The sequence below is a fragment of the Diceros bicornis genome, chromosome 33 (genome assembly GCF_020826845.1).
Source record: "Diceros bicornis minor isolate mBicDic1 chromosome 33, mDicBic1.mat.cur, whole genome shotgun sequence".
NCBI lineage: Eukaryota > Metazoa > Chordata > Mammalia > Perissodactyla > Rhinocerotidae > Diceros > Diceros bicornis.
This window is the reverse complement of record NC_080772.1, coordinates 4,777,304-4,794,075: the sequence shown is the minus strand read 5'-3', so window position 1 is coordinate 4,794,075 and position 16,772 is coordinate 4,777,304. Positions and strand designations below refer to the sequence as shown.

The following is a 16,772-nucleotide window of genomic DNA, read 5'->3' as shown; positions in this document are numbered from 1 at the left end:
AAACGGCAAGCACATAAACTTTTCCAGCTATCCAATAGAAAAGACCAAAAGCCACAGGACATCCAATAAATATGGTGGACTGAGCTGATTCCAATATACAGAAATGCAAAATAGAATGTAACAGGAACAATAACAGAGTTAATACACAACTGTGCTCAAAACAAAAAACATGGAATGTCTTGATGCAGCAATTGAATCAACAAAGTGAGTGGAAGTTGAAATGAAAGGGCTCACAAGGGAAAGGCATAGAACTTAAGCACAAGGGCTTGGGAATGAAATCCTCTCAATGGGAAGGAAACTGGGATGCAACATTTCTTCCCAGATGCAAACACCTTTACCAAATTCTTGGTCATCTTCTTGAGATTTTTTATTCCTGTACAAGAATATTCCAAATGCTTTAGTAAAAAAATAGTGGCTTTTTTATTCCCTGTTCTTCACCTCACTATTGCCAATTAAACCTTTTTGGATAATCTTCCATAACAGTATCAATAGAGCCAGCTCATCCTTTTAATGGCTGCTCAGTATCCCGCTGGTTGGATATTCAGGTTACTTCAAATCCTTTGTTGGTGTGCATTTGTTTCTCTTCATCATGCTCAGGAGTTAGTTTGGTTCTTTAATCTAAAGTCTCATAGAAACTCTTAGCTATCGCCTCTCTTCATACATTGCCTCTTAGACATTTTCTCCAGCCTTTCACAGAATTTTTGTGGAGCTTCTTATTCTAATCTCATGATTTGCACTATCTTTCATCCCTTTCTGTGTGTGTTGCATTCTGATTATATTCTCAGATACAGTACTTCCAATTACATATTTTATCTTCATCTTTATCTATTCTATTATTCAATTGGTTAATTTATTTTAATTTTAAATATATTCATTTTTTTGTTTGTTTTTGAACTTCTATTTAGTTCTTCTGCAAACCAACATTTTTTTAATACCGTGTCAGTTCTTGGCTTACACTTTCCATCCTTTATTTAAAAAAAACACATGATAATTAAAAATAGTTTTGAATTGTTCTTTAATTTCTAGACTACACTTTCCCTTATAATGGTTTGTAATTCTGGATTCAAATCTCTTCTTCAGTGAGGGTGGTTTTCCTGAAAGTCTCGTGCATTCGGGACCATGGGTGTGTCTCTTTAGAGCTAATCTGTAGCACTGGCCTCTGCTGGACAGCAGAACTTTCTCCAGTACCAGACCCCTTTATGTTTTTATTTTATTTTAATTTCTCTGGTTGGAGTGGCTGTACCATATGGGGAGCACAAATTCAAAACCAAACCCCACAGGAAGCAGAAGACTTATGTTCTAATGTATCTTGGGTGACGTCTTTTTTTCGTTTTTGAGACCTCGAGCATCAGGGGTGTGAAGGGGCCTGATTTCCGTTGTATAACACTTGAATATTTAATCTATGTCTGAATTATTTAATCAAAGGCACTTGTATAAATATGTATATTTATATCCAATCTAAGCTTCAGAGAACTCTACATGAAAATTAAGTTAGGAAGAAATTTTAGATGAAAGCAACACAAAATGGTTTAGTCTGAAGTAAGAGTCCTGTTTAAATGGTAAATATGGATGAGAAATGAGATTATATGTGTTTTTAAATTTTTATTCCTTAAAGTGGTTCAGATTTTATTAAGTAGGGAATGTACCCTGGTCTCCTAATGCATTGTTATCACACTATGCAGATGAGTTTTTCCTATTATGCATATATATGAAAGTTGAACTACAAAACTAATCCTATTTCCTGAAAGTCTTCATTTACATAATGGAAAGCAGGAAGGGAAAAATCTATTAACTCTTGCTTTCGGATTTTAAAATGCCAAGAAGAATTCATTATGATATCAAAATTGTGAGATGCTAAGAGATTTGAAATAAAATTTCAGTATAATACTAATATTAAAAGGCTAACAAATAAAAAAGCCATGAATACTAAAACTTACCTATGTTTAAGTATGTGTTAGAATATTCAACAGTTTTTATTATTCTATATGTAAGTTTTTCCAAATTCTTATTTACTTCACTCAGTATCATTCGATAAATGCAGAGCTGACAAGGAACGCTGCACGTCAGTGAAGGGCCTATGTAGGAAGTGTTAAATGTAGCTGTCATTGTAAATCAAGAACACTAATAGTAACACAATTACACTAACTATTAACACTTCACATGTTGAGGTTAGAAAGGGCAAGGAAGGGTGATAACGCAGATATTCGAATCATTCTTAAAGAAACATTCACTATTTATATTTTTGGCAAGAATTCCCAAAATGAGTAGATCTACATTTTTGTATATCTGACTATAAAATGACCATGTCTGCTGATGGACATTACAACCTTCCCCCAATGCTTCTTTCCATTTCAATAATTTCTCATGAATAACTTTTTTCCCCTACCTCAGCCCTATGAAACTGTTCAACTGTGTTTCCCAAGATATCGCCTGTGCTCTATCAGCCTCAGAATCACTGGGATGAGATGGGAGCTACAAAGGGAGTTTCCCAGGCACCATCACAGAGTTAGTGGATCAGAAGCACTGGGGTAGAGCCCTGGTCTCTGCCCTGTAAACAAAGGAGTCAAATACAACCACAGCTTGCTGTGAACGTGATGAGACACACACATCTCTGCAACCTCTGCATTAATCTGAAACATCAACTTGGTGCAGGCGTGAGGACCTGCAGGTAGGAAGCAGGGTATGCCTAGGGCTGGACAGACAGTTGAGAGACGGGAGACACACTGAGCTCTCCAAAGCTGTTCTCACTAGTATTTCATCACACACGGCTTTGCGGGCTAGTCTGGGCTAGTGACATTATTAACAACATAATTTATACAAGAACATAAATTCTGTATTCCAAAGAATGAGTTAAAAAATTTAACACATCATTGATAATAATGGTGTACATTGAGAACTTTACATTTGTCATCATTTAATCCTCAAAAATAAACATGTAAGATAGTTGCACTTATACAAATGCTACAGGTGAGGGAACTGAGGTTTAGATAAAAATAAGCTAGTTTTTCTAAGTTGAAGACTACTTTAAAATTTTTACCATTGAAGTTAACTTGTGATTAGTGAACTGTTTGTAAATAGATATCTTAGATATTTAGATTTTGACCAGTGTTTGCAAACTGAGGTCTATGTCAAGAGTGAGGCGCTTATGGCCCCCCACTGCAGCTCCCCTGTCACAGGACCCTGACACACCGAGGGCCAGCCTGAGTCCAAAAGCTGAGCCTACGCTTGCTTTTCTCCTTCAAACTAATGTTTTTATTATGTTTATGAAAGCATGCAAAAGTCGTTTACCGCAATAAAACTATAAGTGGAATCAGTTATTTTCTATAATCAATTATTTTATTCTGTAATCAATCATAGAATAATTGTCTATAATCTATTTAGTCTATAACTAAATTCTTTCCTGGATTAATCAGATATTATTTTCATTAAATTCTATTCTATTGCATTAACTCAGACTCACTTGAAATACTGTCAGCTAATTTTGAAAATTCTCTTTAACTTTTAGATTAAACATACGTCTCCAAAATGTTGATATAGTAAAACTATCTTATGTAAATAGCTCTCCAAATTCTTCAACATTGTATTCAAATAAATACAATTATTTTGGCAAAAATAGTTTTGACTTAGTGCACTTAAAAGTTTTTTAATATCGCTTTTAATATGATTAGAGAAAGAGATATGTCACATACTATGAAGGAAATCTGATAAATTATGTATTTTCCTAAAGATAGCAAATAATAGCACCAATTATTTCTACATATATATTAAATACCATCAGGATTACCTTCTATAATAGATAAAATGATTTGGCTTTCCAATTATTTCTTCATCTTACCTGCTGGTTCACAGGAAAGTTTCTGTTGATTTTTTTAATCTGCAATGATAAATAAATAATAAAAATGAGAACAACAAAGATAAAGTAACAAGAGAGCCGTCAAATTTTATGAGAATCTATTTTTAGTGAGTTAATATATACTGATATTCTATATTCGCATACTAAAATCATTGCATATCAAACACCAATTACAAAAAGTTTTTTTTTTTTAATTTTGGCTGTCAAACTTATCCCAAATTTCATATGTAAACATTTTGAAAAGATTTCCATCTCATAATTTTCTCATTTATGAGAAATGAAAAGCCAGTGTTTCCACACAATCTATTGAGAACATCAAGAGTAACTTTTTGTAGTTTAGTTTTACACTTTGAAGTCATATTATATTCAATTTGTTTTAACACTCAAGAGAACCAAAGGAAATGGAATATTCAAACACTAAGGGATAAAGTATATGTGTTGAAATACTTTCAGTCAGGACTCCAAATAAAGTATAACCTTTACTTTAAGACAATTTAATGAGTGACATTTCATGAGAATTTAAAATAAATCTTCAGGGAAAGAATTTCCTCTGTATTAAGTCATGTAAACAAACTTTAAAAACCAAATGAAAATCCATATCAGATTTAGACAAGTGACTTTATAATACACAAAGTCTTTGTTCAACAGAATTTTTACTAATTAAAATCAATTATTATTTTTCATTGGTTTTCTAGAGAAACTTAAACAATATGAACTCTGTGTGGTATAATATTATGTAGAATAAACACGGACTGTTTTCACTTAGAAACTGTTTTATTGAATTATTTTAGTTTTCATTCCCTTTGTCTTACTGATAAATATAAAATAACAGGAAATTTAATGGATATGGTGCACAAAGTTGGAAAATCATCAAATGCCTCACCTACAAGGTGCCTGACTTACTGGCAAGATAGGTGTCATTTAAAATAAAAAAGAAAAGAAAATTTGAGAAGATTTAAATGATTTCAGCAGGATCATGTACAAAAACCTTATCTTCCTTACACTGCTATAATCATTTCAAAACAGGTTGCTCTGGTGAGGAATCAGCCAAGGAAATCTCTAAAACTACCTGTGCCTTCAGCTAAGATCAAGGTCATTTGGAGATGTATACAGCAAGGGCAGATCCCTAAACATCTTTTATAAATCAATAAAAAATCTATATTGAATACTTTGTGGAACTATGCTTTTTGCTAGTTCTTATGGATTGTTATAAAAAATTATAAAATTCTACCAATATTGTATGTGGACACTTGTCTTCAAGTGCATACTATCTAGCGTTGTAACTTTTGACTTTTTAATCTGAGAAACAAAGTCTGAATAATCTATTCTGGAAAGCTGAAAATAAGCTGCATAGATAAGCATTGCATGATAGAAAGTGGTGGTTGAGATTGTGAAATACATACAGATCACAGAAATCTTGCTCTAGTCCACTCTTAGAAGTGTTTGTGGGATTGACATGCTTTCTCTAGTAGTGTTCCAATTTCTCTTCCCATTAGAATATTTAACAGAACCTCAGCCTTACTTATCTATGGAAGGTTGTTATATTATATTTGCTATTGTTGTTTTTGTTACAGTTTTCCTTAGTACATACCTGACTCTTGTAGAAGATCAACTTAGTAACATATCGTCTTTATCCTTTAAATAAGTTTATTGTATACCATTACTTCTATTAAAAGAATAAAACGTATGGTATATTTCCTACCACTTCTCAAATATAAGCCAAGAATGTAGGAGCAACATAGACAGACAATTAGAATAGAAGAAAAGATAAAGGAAGAGTATATTAACGACTAAAAGTTAGAATGACAAAGCAGTTAGTGAGATACGCAAGCAACTAGAACAAAATCTTTAAAAAATTGAGTGAGATATGCAAGTTAACTAGAACAGAATCTTAAAAAAATGGTATATAAGAAATAAATGTTTGGAAAATCATGAAATGGCCTTTAGAAATTATATCTAGATTGTTTTCCTAACGTGCAACAAATACAATAAAAAAATAAAATGGAGTGAAACATTAATGATATTAAGTCAACCACTGAAGAATTAATACTTTAAGCTGCAAATGTTAACAAATCGTTTCTTTTTTTCCACATTACATCATCATAACCTTTCAACTTCATTTATTTCTTTATAAATTCTTCATGCCATGCCTATGAACAATTTATCTTATCCCAGGAATCTGAATATAAATATTCAAATAGAATGAGTTAATACTTTAAAACTGCTACTTGTACTATTAATAAAAAAAAAGTGTGCCATTGACAAATAAATTTAAGTTTATTTCTACTAAAATCTACAGCTCTTTAATTGTGTAGGGTGTAAATTAATCTACTCATACTTATTCATGTTTTAATGGAATAAGAAGTTAAATAACCAAACTACTAAGCAGGAAGGTTGGTAATCCCGGTGTGAGACCTGGTGCCGTGACACAACGCCCCTCCGCCTGGTGTCTACAGTGTGGTAACAAGTAAAGTAAGTCAATTCCATTCAGGTTTTCTTTGTGAAGTTCTAGACGCAAAAACTATAACTGCTAAGGATTTGAGCCCATATACACAACCAAATCCACTTTAAAGATAATTTCAATCTTTCCTATAGCAAGTAGAGTATAACAATATAAAATATTCCATTTTCTAGTTATACTAACATTTTAAAATGACAACAATTAAATATAGAAAAAAATTTGAAAACCTCAGACCTCAAAATTTTTAAGAGCTAACTCTAAACATTCTAACAGCATTTCATACACACATATACACACACACACATACACAGACAGCAAAAACTGAGTGGAAAATGTACTGCTATTAAGATTTATATGCAGCATACACTGAATTATTTATAGTGTTAAAAAATAATCAATATGTCCAAAACATTAGAATACTACGCAGTCATTACAGATGCTCATGAAGCATTATTTGGTGATTGGTAAAAAATGATGCTTATAAACTGTTCCCATTTAAAGACAGGATTTTAAGCAATTATTTTTAAAATTTTATATACGCACACAGATTGGTAAATTATGTACATTCACATACATACATTTAGACTAATGTCTGTATGCATGACTCAAAATTTACATTTGTATGTTAAATACTCACACAGAAATAGACCTAGGTGTGTGTACAACAAAGGTTGTGACAGTTATAAAAAATGTTAATTTTATTTTTGGTTTGGGGATTATAGCATATTTTTTTTCTTTTGTTACTTTGCATTTTCTAATTATTATTTTAAAACAATATTATTTGTACAGTTAAGAAATAGTAAATTAGTGCATGTCTTATTTTCTTAATGAAGCTGTCCCATTGTACAAAAATTTGAAAATCTAAAATGCCATCAAAACTTCAGAGTAGGACTGTTTTTAAAGAGAAATCTTTTATTTTGTCCCTTTCAACATGAAGTTCTAAATCATTCATGACATTTTTAAAGCCTTGTAACAACTCTCAAGCCACAATAACGTATGTTTGTACACGTGTGCACACACACACATATGTATATATTTGACAAATGAAGCGAGAAGTGGGGAGACTGTCATTTATTCATTTCTAAAATCCTTTTAATGATCTTCTACCAAGTGTGAGCCATGACGCTAAGTGCTGGAACATGGAAATGAAAGACATCGCATCAGGAACACTAGCAGAATGATGCTAGCTGACAGAGTCCGAATAGTCCAACGTGGCTGCAGTGGGGAATGCATATAAGTTCAATGTGGGAGCGACAATGTAGATGCATAACGACATTGCCAAGCTTTGCAGTCAGAGAAACCTGGGTTCGAATTCCAGCTGTAACGGTTACTACATATCCTCAGGCAGCTTATTAATTACCCTGTGTCTAATTTCCTTCCTTTGTAAAATGGTGATAATAATATTAACCACATACATTTGTTGGAAAATTAGATTTAAAAACAAATGTCATGAAGGTAGAGCTCAATAAGTGGCAATTATTATTAATATAAAAGAAGTTTGGATTTCCTTTGACAACAGTGAGGATGTTTTGAAGAATGCTGAGCAAAGACGTTTTCTTTCCACTATACTTTGCAAATGGCTTTCTCTTTTCTTGTCAACTCTAGATTAGGATTTGCATACTCAAGTGTCAAGTGGGTGACAACCAGGTGTGAATCAGGCTGGTGCAAACGATGGCAGAGTGGAGATGGCAGGCTATCAGCCTCCACAGCCTTAATTACCTGAAGCCATGCCCACAGTGAGTGGATGAGGAACCAGTCGAAGCTTCCTCAAACGTGAAAGTGGTGAAATATCCCACCATTTATCAGTCAGGAACAGTGTGCATACTTTTACACTTACAAGCATATCCTAGGAAACCTAAATTATAACTGAACACTCAATGTAGAAAATACTAGAAGTAATTTGTTTTGAACATTACTTACTTTGTAGTCATAACAAAAAATATCAACAAAACAGCTTAATAAGATAAAAATATTGGAAACATTAATGATAATTTAAATTTATTTTTAAAATAAAGCTTTGTGTCATATGATTGAGTGCCTAATTTATTATATGTAGTAAAATAGTAAATTATAAATAATATGTTCTTAATAATGAAAAGCATTTATAAAGTTTTAAAAGTTGTCTACTTTTGGCAACAACGCTAATTCTAAATAATAGAAATCCTAAATTCTCTGCATCATTTTTAGACTGCTCTTCAAATAAGAAAAATTAAAATCTGTCCAAATGACATGTTTAATGTTAAACTTCTTGGAAACCAATTTTAATTGTATGTTATCAGAACCAATGATTTATGTTAAGAGAAGCTGAAAATTAATATAAACTTGAAAAACATAGAGTCAGTGTCTGAACATGAAGGCCTGCAGAGGTGAAAGCACAGACCTGAGTCCACGCCACGCCCGTTGCTCGTGGAGCGAGATCACTTACGCTGTTAGTCCTAAGGCTGTTCGGGAAGCAGAAGAGGATTTAGACCAGGATTGCCTAACATGTCATTGCACAAGAACAGCGGTGACATAAACCACTGCTCCGTAAAATGCGTTCAGGTGATGGAAATCCATGTTAAAGCTTTTAGTCCAAAAGAGAAAGATAAGCCCATAAATTGTACGTTCATCCCTACTTGAATTCGTGGAAGATCACTTCTCACGAGCCTCAAACGCAGCTATTGTCTTGTTTCTAAGGGTCCCATACATTGTCCCAGGCAGCAGACAGTACAACTTCATAATTCCATGTCTCCGACTCTAAGCCTATGCCTGCTGATATGAACCCTCTCTTCACAAACATTGGCTCCAGGCTGCACTGACCGAGACTAGTTTCTGTTTCAAGCACCCTTTGTCCTCTGGGGAGATACAGACGTGAAGGGTCTGTGGGTCCAGCATTCACCAGGGAGCAAGAGAGCAGAGGACTGATCTAACTGAGGAGGGATAGCACCATGGTAGAGCTACACAGCTGAAGGAGCTTCCAGATCATGATAGAGTTTGTTCTTCTTCCATGTATGCACTAATATTATCCTTCTATTACCAAAGGGAACTTTGGCATTGATGCTTCTTGCCAGACTACACTTAAGAGGCCACCACCCTCCAGTTGCAGTGCTGGGATATGTTTTCAATAGCAATTATTATTTGTTTCACAAAGTAGTGTTTGCTCTCTCCCAGTCTTCTTGAATACAACGGTTGTATCTCATACCTGTTTTCTCCTGGGGAGCAAACATGGTAAATAGTTACTGTTGCTGAAAACCACAGGGACTTAACATTGGAGACTGTGTCTGTGTTGTATATTTATTATTTAATTCAATAATAGTTCCTTTTGAAGTTTTCAGGCTTTTTACATCAATTCAAGGATGGATCCTGTCTTCTTGTTCTTTAGTATTGCCTGTTTCCTTAGTGTCCACAATGCCTTTCCTAACACATTTATACATAATAAATGCTCAAATGTGGAGGACATTTCATATATTTCGCACTCTGTTGGGATGATTTACTCAAATATGAATCTGTCCCTTTATAACAGAAACATTCCATATTTTTCCTACATTATAAATCAATTTTCAATTATATGTTGCCAAAACATACCGAATATTTTAGCAGAGTGTTGATTTAAGCTAAGAATGTGAAATATAATTAACATCTACTTGGAAGTATAAGAGGACACAATTTACATTGTGTAATTTTTCATGAACCCCTCCCAACATCTTAATAAAAAATAGAAAATATACTTGAGTCCATATTCATAATATAAGGAAATGATGAAAAAAAGAGAGAGAGGGAAAGAAAGGAAGGAAGGAATAAAAAGAAAGAAAGAAAGAGAGAGAGAGAAATAAAGAAAGCAAGAAAGAAAGAAAGAAGGAAGGAAGGAAAGAAAGAAACAAAGAAAGAGAGAGAGAGAGAAAGAAAGAAACCAAGAGAGAGAGGGAGGAAGGAAGGAAGGAAGGAAGGAAGGAAGGAAGGATGGAAGGATGGAAGGATGGATGGAAGGAACGAGCGAACTAAGGAAGGAAGGAAGAAAACAAGAAAGAGAGAGAAGGAAAGAAGGAAGAAAGAAAAAAGAAAGAGAAAGGAAGGAAGGAAGGAGGGAGGGAGGGAAAGAAAGAAAGGAAGGAAGGAGGGAGGGAGGGAAAGAAAGGAAGGAAGGAAGGAAGGAAGGAAGGAAGGAAGGAAGGAAGGAAGGAAGAAAGAGGGAGGGAGGGAGGGAGGAAGGAAGAAAGAGAAAGAAAAAGAGAGGAAAGAAGGATGATATGAAGGAAGAGGGAGAGAAGGGACAGATCTCCTACGAAGAATAATTCCAAATAATTTATGTAGTTATTCTACCCTCATGGATGAGTACAGAATTAGAATTTCTTTTGCTACCTTCAAGAAAAACATTTATTTCAAAGAAAGCAAATTTTTTAACCATTTTTAATCGTAAACCTCACTACAAATCTGAAGAAACTTATGTGACCTCTGAGACTTCTTAGAAAAGAAGAAAAATTAATACTATGGCACAAGAAACAGAGTTGATTTGACCTTCTTCCATCAGGTAATAAAATATCTTATGATCGACCTTCTTCAGAGAGGATGATGACAGCAAAAAGAAAGAGCTGAGACTGAGAGTGATACGTCCAACACAGGAGGACTTGTTGTCTAAGAACTTTTGATAACACAGTGATCTACAAACATATGAATAGATTTAATGATTCATACGTATTTTGAAAGACAATATCTAGATTCAGGATGTTGTGACCTACACAAAGGAAACAAAACCTGGGTAGTGATAATTTCTTATTTTATTTGACAGTATGCATACATACCATAAGTAAGTATGGTATGAAATTCAAATATTTTAAAATCAAATATCAACTTATTTTTGTTTTATGGTGTAATTGTGATAAGATAATGCCCAACTCAGTGGGTCATTCTTAAAATTATCTTTGATTCCTAGGACACTGTAGGCTTTTTAGGAAATTCTGCCTTCTTCTAGTCATCCTGCAACAATTCCTTCAAAATAGAAAATCACAGGGCCTTGGGTCAATTAGATAGGCAGATGTTTTCAGATGCATAGCCCACACACACATGCGCACACATTGATAGCACACAGCGCTATGTTTCTACGTTGCAGACAATCTATAGAGACCTACAAAGATTTCCTGGTTAATCTGTGTTCACGTGGTCTAACCAGGGAATATGTTGAATAATTTTAAAATGAGATTAAAAAATAGTTACCTGAACAAAATTTTCATTGAAATAGATGAAAGGATTAAAGGAAAACAAATGAATCCTTTTAAGTTATCACCGTGTGAAAAAGAAAAAAAAATAAGTTGATGTTTCTTTATAATTCTCTAGGCTTAGAGGTAACAGAATAAAGATATAAAATAATATTTCAATGTAATCTTTTCCCAACATTTTCCCCTCCATATCACTTAGTATTATATAATACTGTTTATTTTATTTATTTACCTTTTGTATTATGATTTGTTTGCCTTCACTAGAAAATGAGTTCAGGAGGTCAGAGACTTCTATCTGTTTCATTAAATACATCATTTCTTGCACCCAAAAGATTGCCTAGGTCTTAGTAGGTGCTCAATCAATATTTCTTGAATGAGTGAAAAGATAGAATATCTCAGTTAGAACAAAGAGTCAAACTCTTGCATTTGAGTTTTAACTTAGTATTGAAAGCAAGTTGTTTCTAAAGAAAAATAAACATTCTAGAAGCTGGCCCCATGGTGTAGTGGTTAAGGTCAGCACACTCCACTTTGGCAGCCCAAGTTCACAGGTTCGGATCCAGGGTACAGACCTACACCACTCATCAGTCATGCTGTGGCAGCAACCCACATACAAAATAGAGGAAGACTGGCACAGGTTAGCTCAGCGCTAATCTTCCTCAGCAAAAAAAAAAAAAGAAAAAAATCTAAATTTTTAACTTTGAACTATAGTCTATCGTAATTCTAATGACTTCAAAACCTAGAGTTCACACCATATCTGAAAGAGTTGGAAGGAATGCTTGATGATTTAAAAGCAAGTTCTCTTATAGGAAAAATAATTTTGGGGTTGAAACAAAAATGTGGAGAGAGAGAGTTGGGCTCCTGCATCTTGGCACCTTAGGTCAAGTCTTGAAGGAGTAGACATAGAAAGCACAAATTAGTTTGGGAAATCCCAGTTGAGAGAGCTTTGGACTCCTCCCCAGGTGCTCATGGAATCCCCATGTCAAACACAGTTTCAAAATGAGAACAGCCATTGCTAGAGGAAGTGTTTCAGTCTGAAGGAGAGAATCCAAGATTTCTTATGCCTGCAAGCCTGGTGAGAAAATATCTAGGAGTGCTGAGAGACTAGAAGCTTCATGAGATGTGAGCGGAGATACTGGTGGATCACACATCAGAAACAAGTGCATCAAGGCCAAAGGGTGACACAGACCACCTGGAAAGAACTGTTCCACAGAAGAGTTTACGAGGACCAAAGCTGAGGTGATCCATTATCTCTGCAAGGAGAAGGGGAGGAAAACTAGAATTTGAGTATTTACTCAAAAAGACTAAATTCTACTTTAGGAATGACTGAGATACTAAGAATCCCCAAGATTGAGATTACAGCATTAGAAATGGCAGATTAAGTGCAATGAGATTTAAATAGATTTCTGTTAAAAAAAAATTCTTATAAAACCTGAGCACAGGGCTTGTCAGGTAAACTATTAAGTATAACCTTCTGAGAAAGATTTCCTATCATCTGCTTTTCCTGACTTTCGACAGTGACCTACATCAGCTCAGCTGTAGAGGGGATTTTGGAATTTAGTCATCCAGTTTAACGTGTAACAAAAAAAGGACATCACAAATGAAGGTACGTTTTCCTGTAACTTTATATGTTCTTGATAAAACGTGGATGACTAAAAATCATATTTCTATTATGCTCACACTGTACTTCTAGGGTAGCATTTTACCAATGCAAATCTTAAATTGCCATTTCTTATTAAATTAACTAATCACGCCCATTACTTCAGGAATACCAAAGCAGAATGGCATAGCATTCAAATCCCTCCGCGCTGCGGTCCCCGCCTGTCTCACGAGTCACCCGCACCCCAGGCCTCTGTGCAGAGCGTGACGCCCGCCTCGCCGGGCCGCGCCGCTGCGCGCGCTCCTGCCTCCTCTCTCCTCCCTCTGCCGGCCTCCTCCACTCCCCCTTGCTGCCTCTCACTTTTTCACCTGGCAAGGATCTACCTTTCTTTCTTGGTGTGTTTACCTGGGCGCACAGAGATTCCACAGCTTCAGTCTCGCCGCGCGCGGCACGGCCTGGCGCTGTCGGACGCCACAGGCCACGCTGCCGTGCTCCATAATCCAGAGCCACGCCTGCCGCGAAAGCTGTTCTGAAACTCAAGCAGAATCGGCCAGGCACTTTTTCTTTCATAGTCCCTGTGGTCTAGCTGTTCTTACGTTGTTTTTGCCCACGTTTGATGACTGCCTCAGCACCGGAACCCTTAATTACAGAGGCTGCGCGTTTTCCCGCTCACCTTCCCTGACCCGAGCGCGGTGCCCACCCTGCCTAACGAGTACCGTCAATCACAGGTCGCTGCGTTGAAGGCACACGGTGCGCCGCTCCTCCTCCTCAAACCCCTTGAGAATCCCAGCGCCCAATCAGATTGACGTCAGCCGCTCCTTCCGCAGCCGCTGGCGCTCCGCGGCGCCGGGACCAGGCCTGCCACGAGGCTCCGGTTCTCAGCTGCAACCTGTAACTGGCTTAGCTATCCTAATTCTTCTTAGCTAGGATCTGGTTTAATCCTCCCTCTTAGTATAATCTCAGAACCTTGCAATTTATTGAAAGAACTCCTTTCTTCCACTTTTTCAATGATTTCTGACTTACAATCTGACTTTTTCTATGTAACAAATATTGTAAATATTTTTCATGCCATTAAATGTTGTTCTATGACATAAAAAAATGATTTCCATCTGAGTAAAATTAACAGAAATGCAAAAATAGTGAAAATCACTAAATTAATATATATTTTGGACTAATGGGAGTAGTTGGTACTAAGACCTGACAGACTCTTGCTCTGCCAAAATATTACAGTGTTCTAATTTTAGCAAAAATTCTGGAAATTTAATTTTTATCACTAATCTCGATATGTAAATTTTGACATTTACTTTAATTTTCAAAGACAGTGAAGACTAAACACAAAAATATATTTGTGAGTCAGAGATGGTTTATGGAAACACATCTATGGGATGGCCATATGAAGAACAAAAATAATTTAATCTTATAAATATATATGCAAAACCTTTTTCAAAAATATAATCCTAATCTTTATAAAAAGTAATGGTAAAGGAAATATAATTAAAATAAGAAAATAATGCTCTTTTTACATCATATAGAATCAGTATTTATTCCAAGTTAACAAATATCATGCTTAAAAATCAAATGTATGAAGTCCATTTAACAAAAGAATACGACTCTCTCTTACCATTATTATTTAACAATAACATTAAAAATTATAGCCAAAATAACATCCTGGAAAATAGAATTTAAAAGGATGACTATTACAAAGAGCAGGATACATGTGTCCTTAAGGGAAGATAATCTACTTTATCATAAATACCCAAGACAATTAGATTAAAAATGACTGGGAGATTTCAAAGTGTTTGAATGCCAAATATGTACATCCAAATCAATAGTCTTCCTAAGTTTAAAAAAAGAGGAGATACAGAAATAGAATAAAATGTATTTTAATCCCACTAATAAGAATACAATTCATAACAATTAACCTAATATGAAATATATAGATCCATTCTTGAATGTCAAATTTCTTCCAAATTAAAATATTTGATGATGTTATTCCAGTGCAACTACTTTTAGCCCTTAGGGGTCTGTCGAGAATAAATTGTCAAACACACCCAAGGGTATTTATGATTAATCTCAGGGGGCTATTCAGATGTACTGTGGAATTACAATAATTAAAACAGAGTTTTACCACTGCAAAACTAAACATGCCAATGACTTTTAAAAGAAAATTAATGATTGAATCTAAAATGTATATTTCTGAGTTGATGACAAAGATTGTATTTTACGTTTAAATAGAGAACAACACTGGAACATTGGTTAATTACTTTAAAAACAATGTATCATGCAATAACTCCAATGCAGTCCACGTTTAATGAACACGGATTTAAGAAATAAAACAAAATTATTAGGCACCTAAATGAGATGGGACAGCATGAGGCACATCTACCTTCCTACTGATGGCAATTGGAATGGAAAGATACACTTAACTAAAACCATTTTGTTTAAAGGCATCTGAGAGCCCCTGCTGTAACAAGGGTGAGCATGGCTAAGATTACAGAGAGATGAGAAGCACCAAGAGGTGAGCTGGCCTTCTGTACTCAGTAGACAGTCACGGCAAAAAGACTAAGAAGCATGGTATGCCCAGACAGACAACGATGAACAAAGAGGCAAAGCATTACTTTTCTCGTAGGATAATATTGGCAACATTTGTGATTTGTGGGGCTTCAAACACAACATTGACTTTCACCTCAAGATACCTGCTGAATTCTGAGCCTGAGCACAGCAAAAGGCTAAAAAAATCAGAAAACCTATGAAAAAACAGACAAGAGTTTTAGAAATCTTGCTATGTTGACAGGCAAGCACAGAGAATTCAGTCCTCTGGAGAGAAGAGCTCCCAGGAATTACAGTGCTCTCAGCTCAAAGGCCTGGAGGGCTATTATCTTTGGGGCAGGAAAAAAATAGAAGTAAACAGGGCCTTACAAAAATTTATTCCAGCCTTGATTCAGTTGACTGGATTAAGACATCAATCTTGGTTTATGAGACTAAAGAATGCTCATATTCTTTGATTCTTTTTAGATACTTATATTAAGATATAATCAACAATGTTTTCACTAATTAATATGTCAAAAAATCCACAGCACATATTATACTCATGATATATTTTAAATTATTCATATGTCAAATAGTAATCCATTCATTTGATATAATCAAGTAGCAAAATACCTATTAGTTCATTAAAAGTAGGTAATCTCAGAACATAAGTACTGTCATGGGAAAATGCTCATGATTAAATATTCACTGAACAAAGGATAATACCGTCTACACAAGAAGATGGTAATTTTATTTTATATATGTGAACAAAAATCCACATATTTTAATGGATACATAATACATGAATAAAAACATTACCAATAAATATATCATTATTGCAATAAATTTTGATTTTATACTCTTCTGCACTTTAGTAAATACATAAAATAAAAAATATTGTGAAAGCATGTATTTTAAAAAACATTTTTTCCAACTCTATTACTCCAAATGGCAAATGAGGTTTTGTGTTTGATTTTTTTGAAAACAATATGCCCAAGAGTTAAAAAATTCAAGTAATATAGACGTAATCTTGCAGAAAGAGGATTTTGAATAATTTTCTTAAGGGAAAGAACAATTAAAAACCCAACATGAGGAGAATCTTCACATTTTGAATGAAATAGAATAGAAAAGAAAGTTATT

General features: G+C 34.7%; 1 protein-coding gene across 1 annotated transcript in view; it reads right to left on the bottom strand.

Moving 5' to 3' along the window:
• Nucleotides 1-16,772, bottom strand: part of SNTG1 (syntrophin gamma 1) — a 388,392-nt gene that overhangs the window by 149,281 nt on the left and 222,339 nt on the right. The window contains exon 12 of the mRNA XM_058528686.1: nucleotides 3,836-3,874. Within this exon, the coding sequence (XP_058384669.1) occupies nucleotides 3,836-3,874 (39 nt within the window). The remainder of the gene's footprint in view (nucleotides 1-3,835; nucleotides 3,875-16,772) is intronic.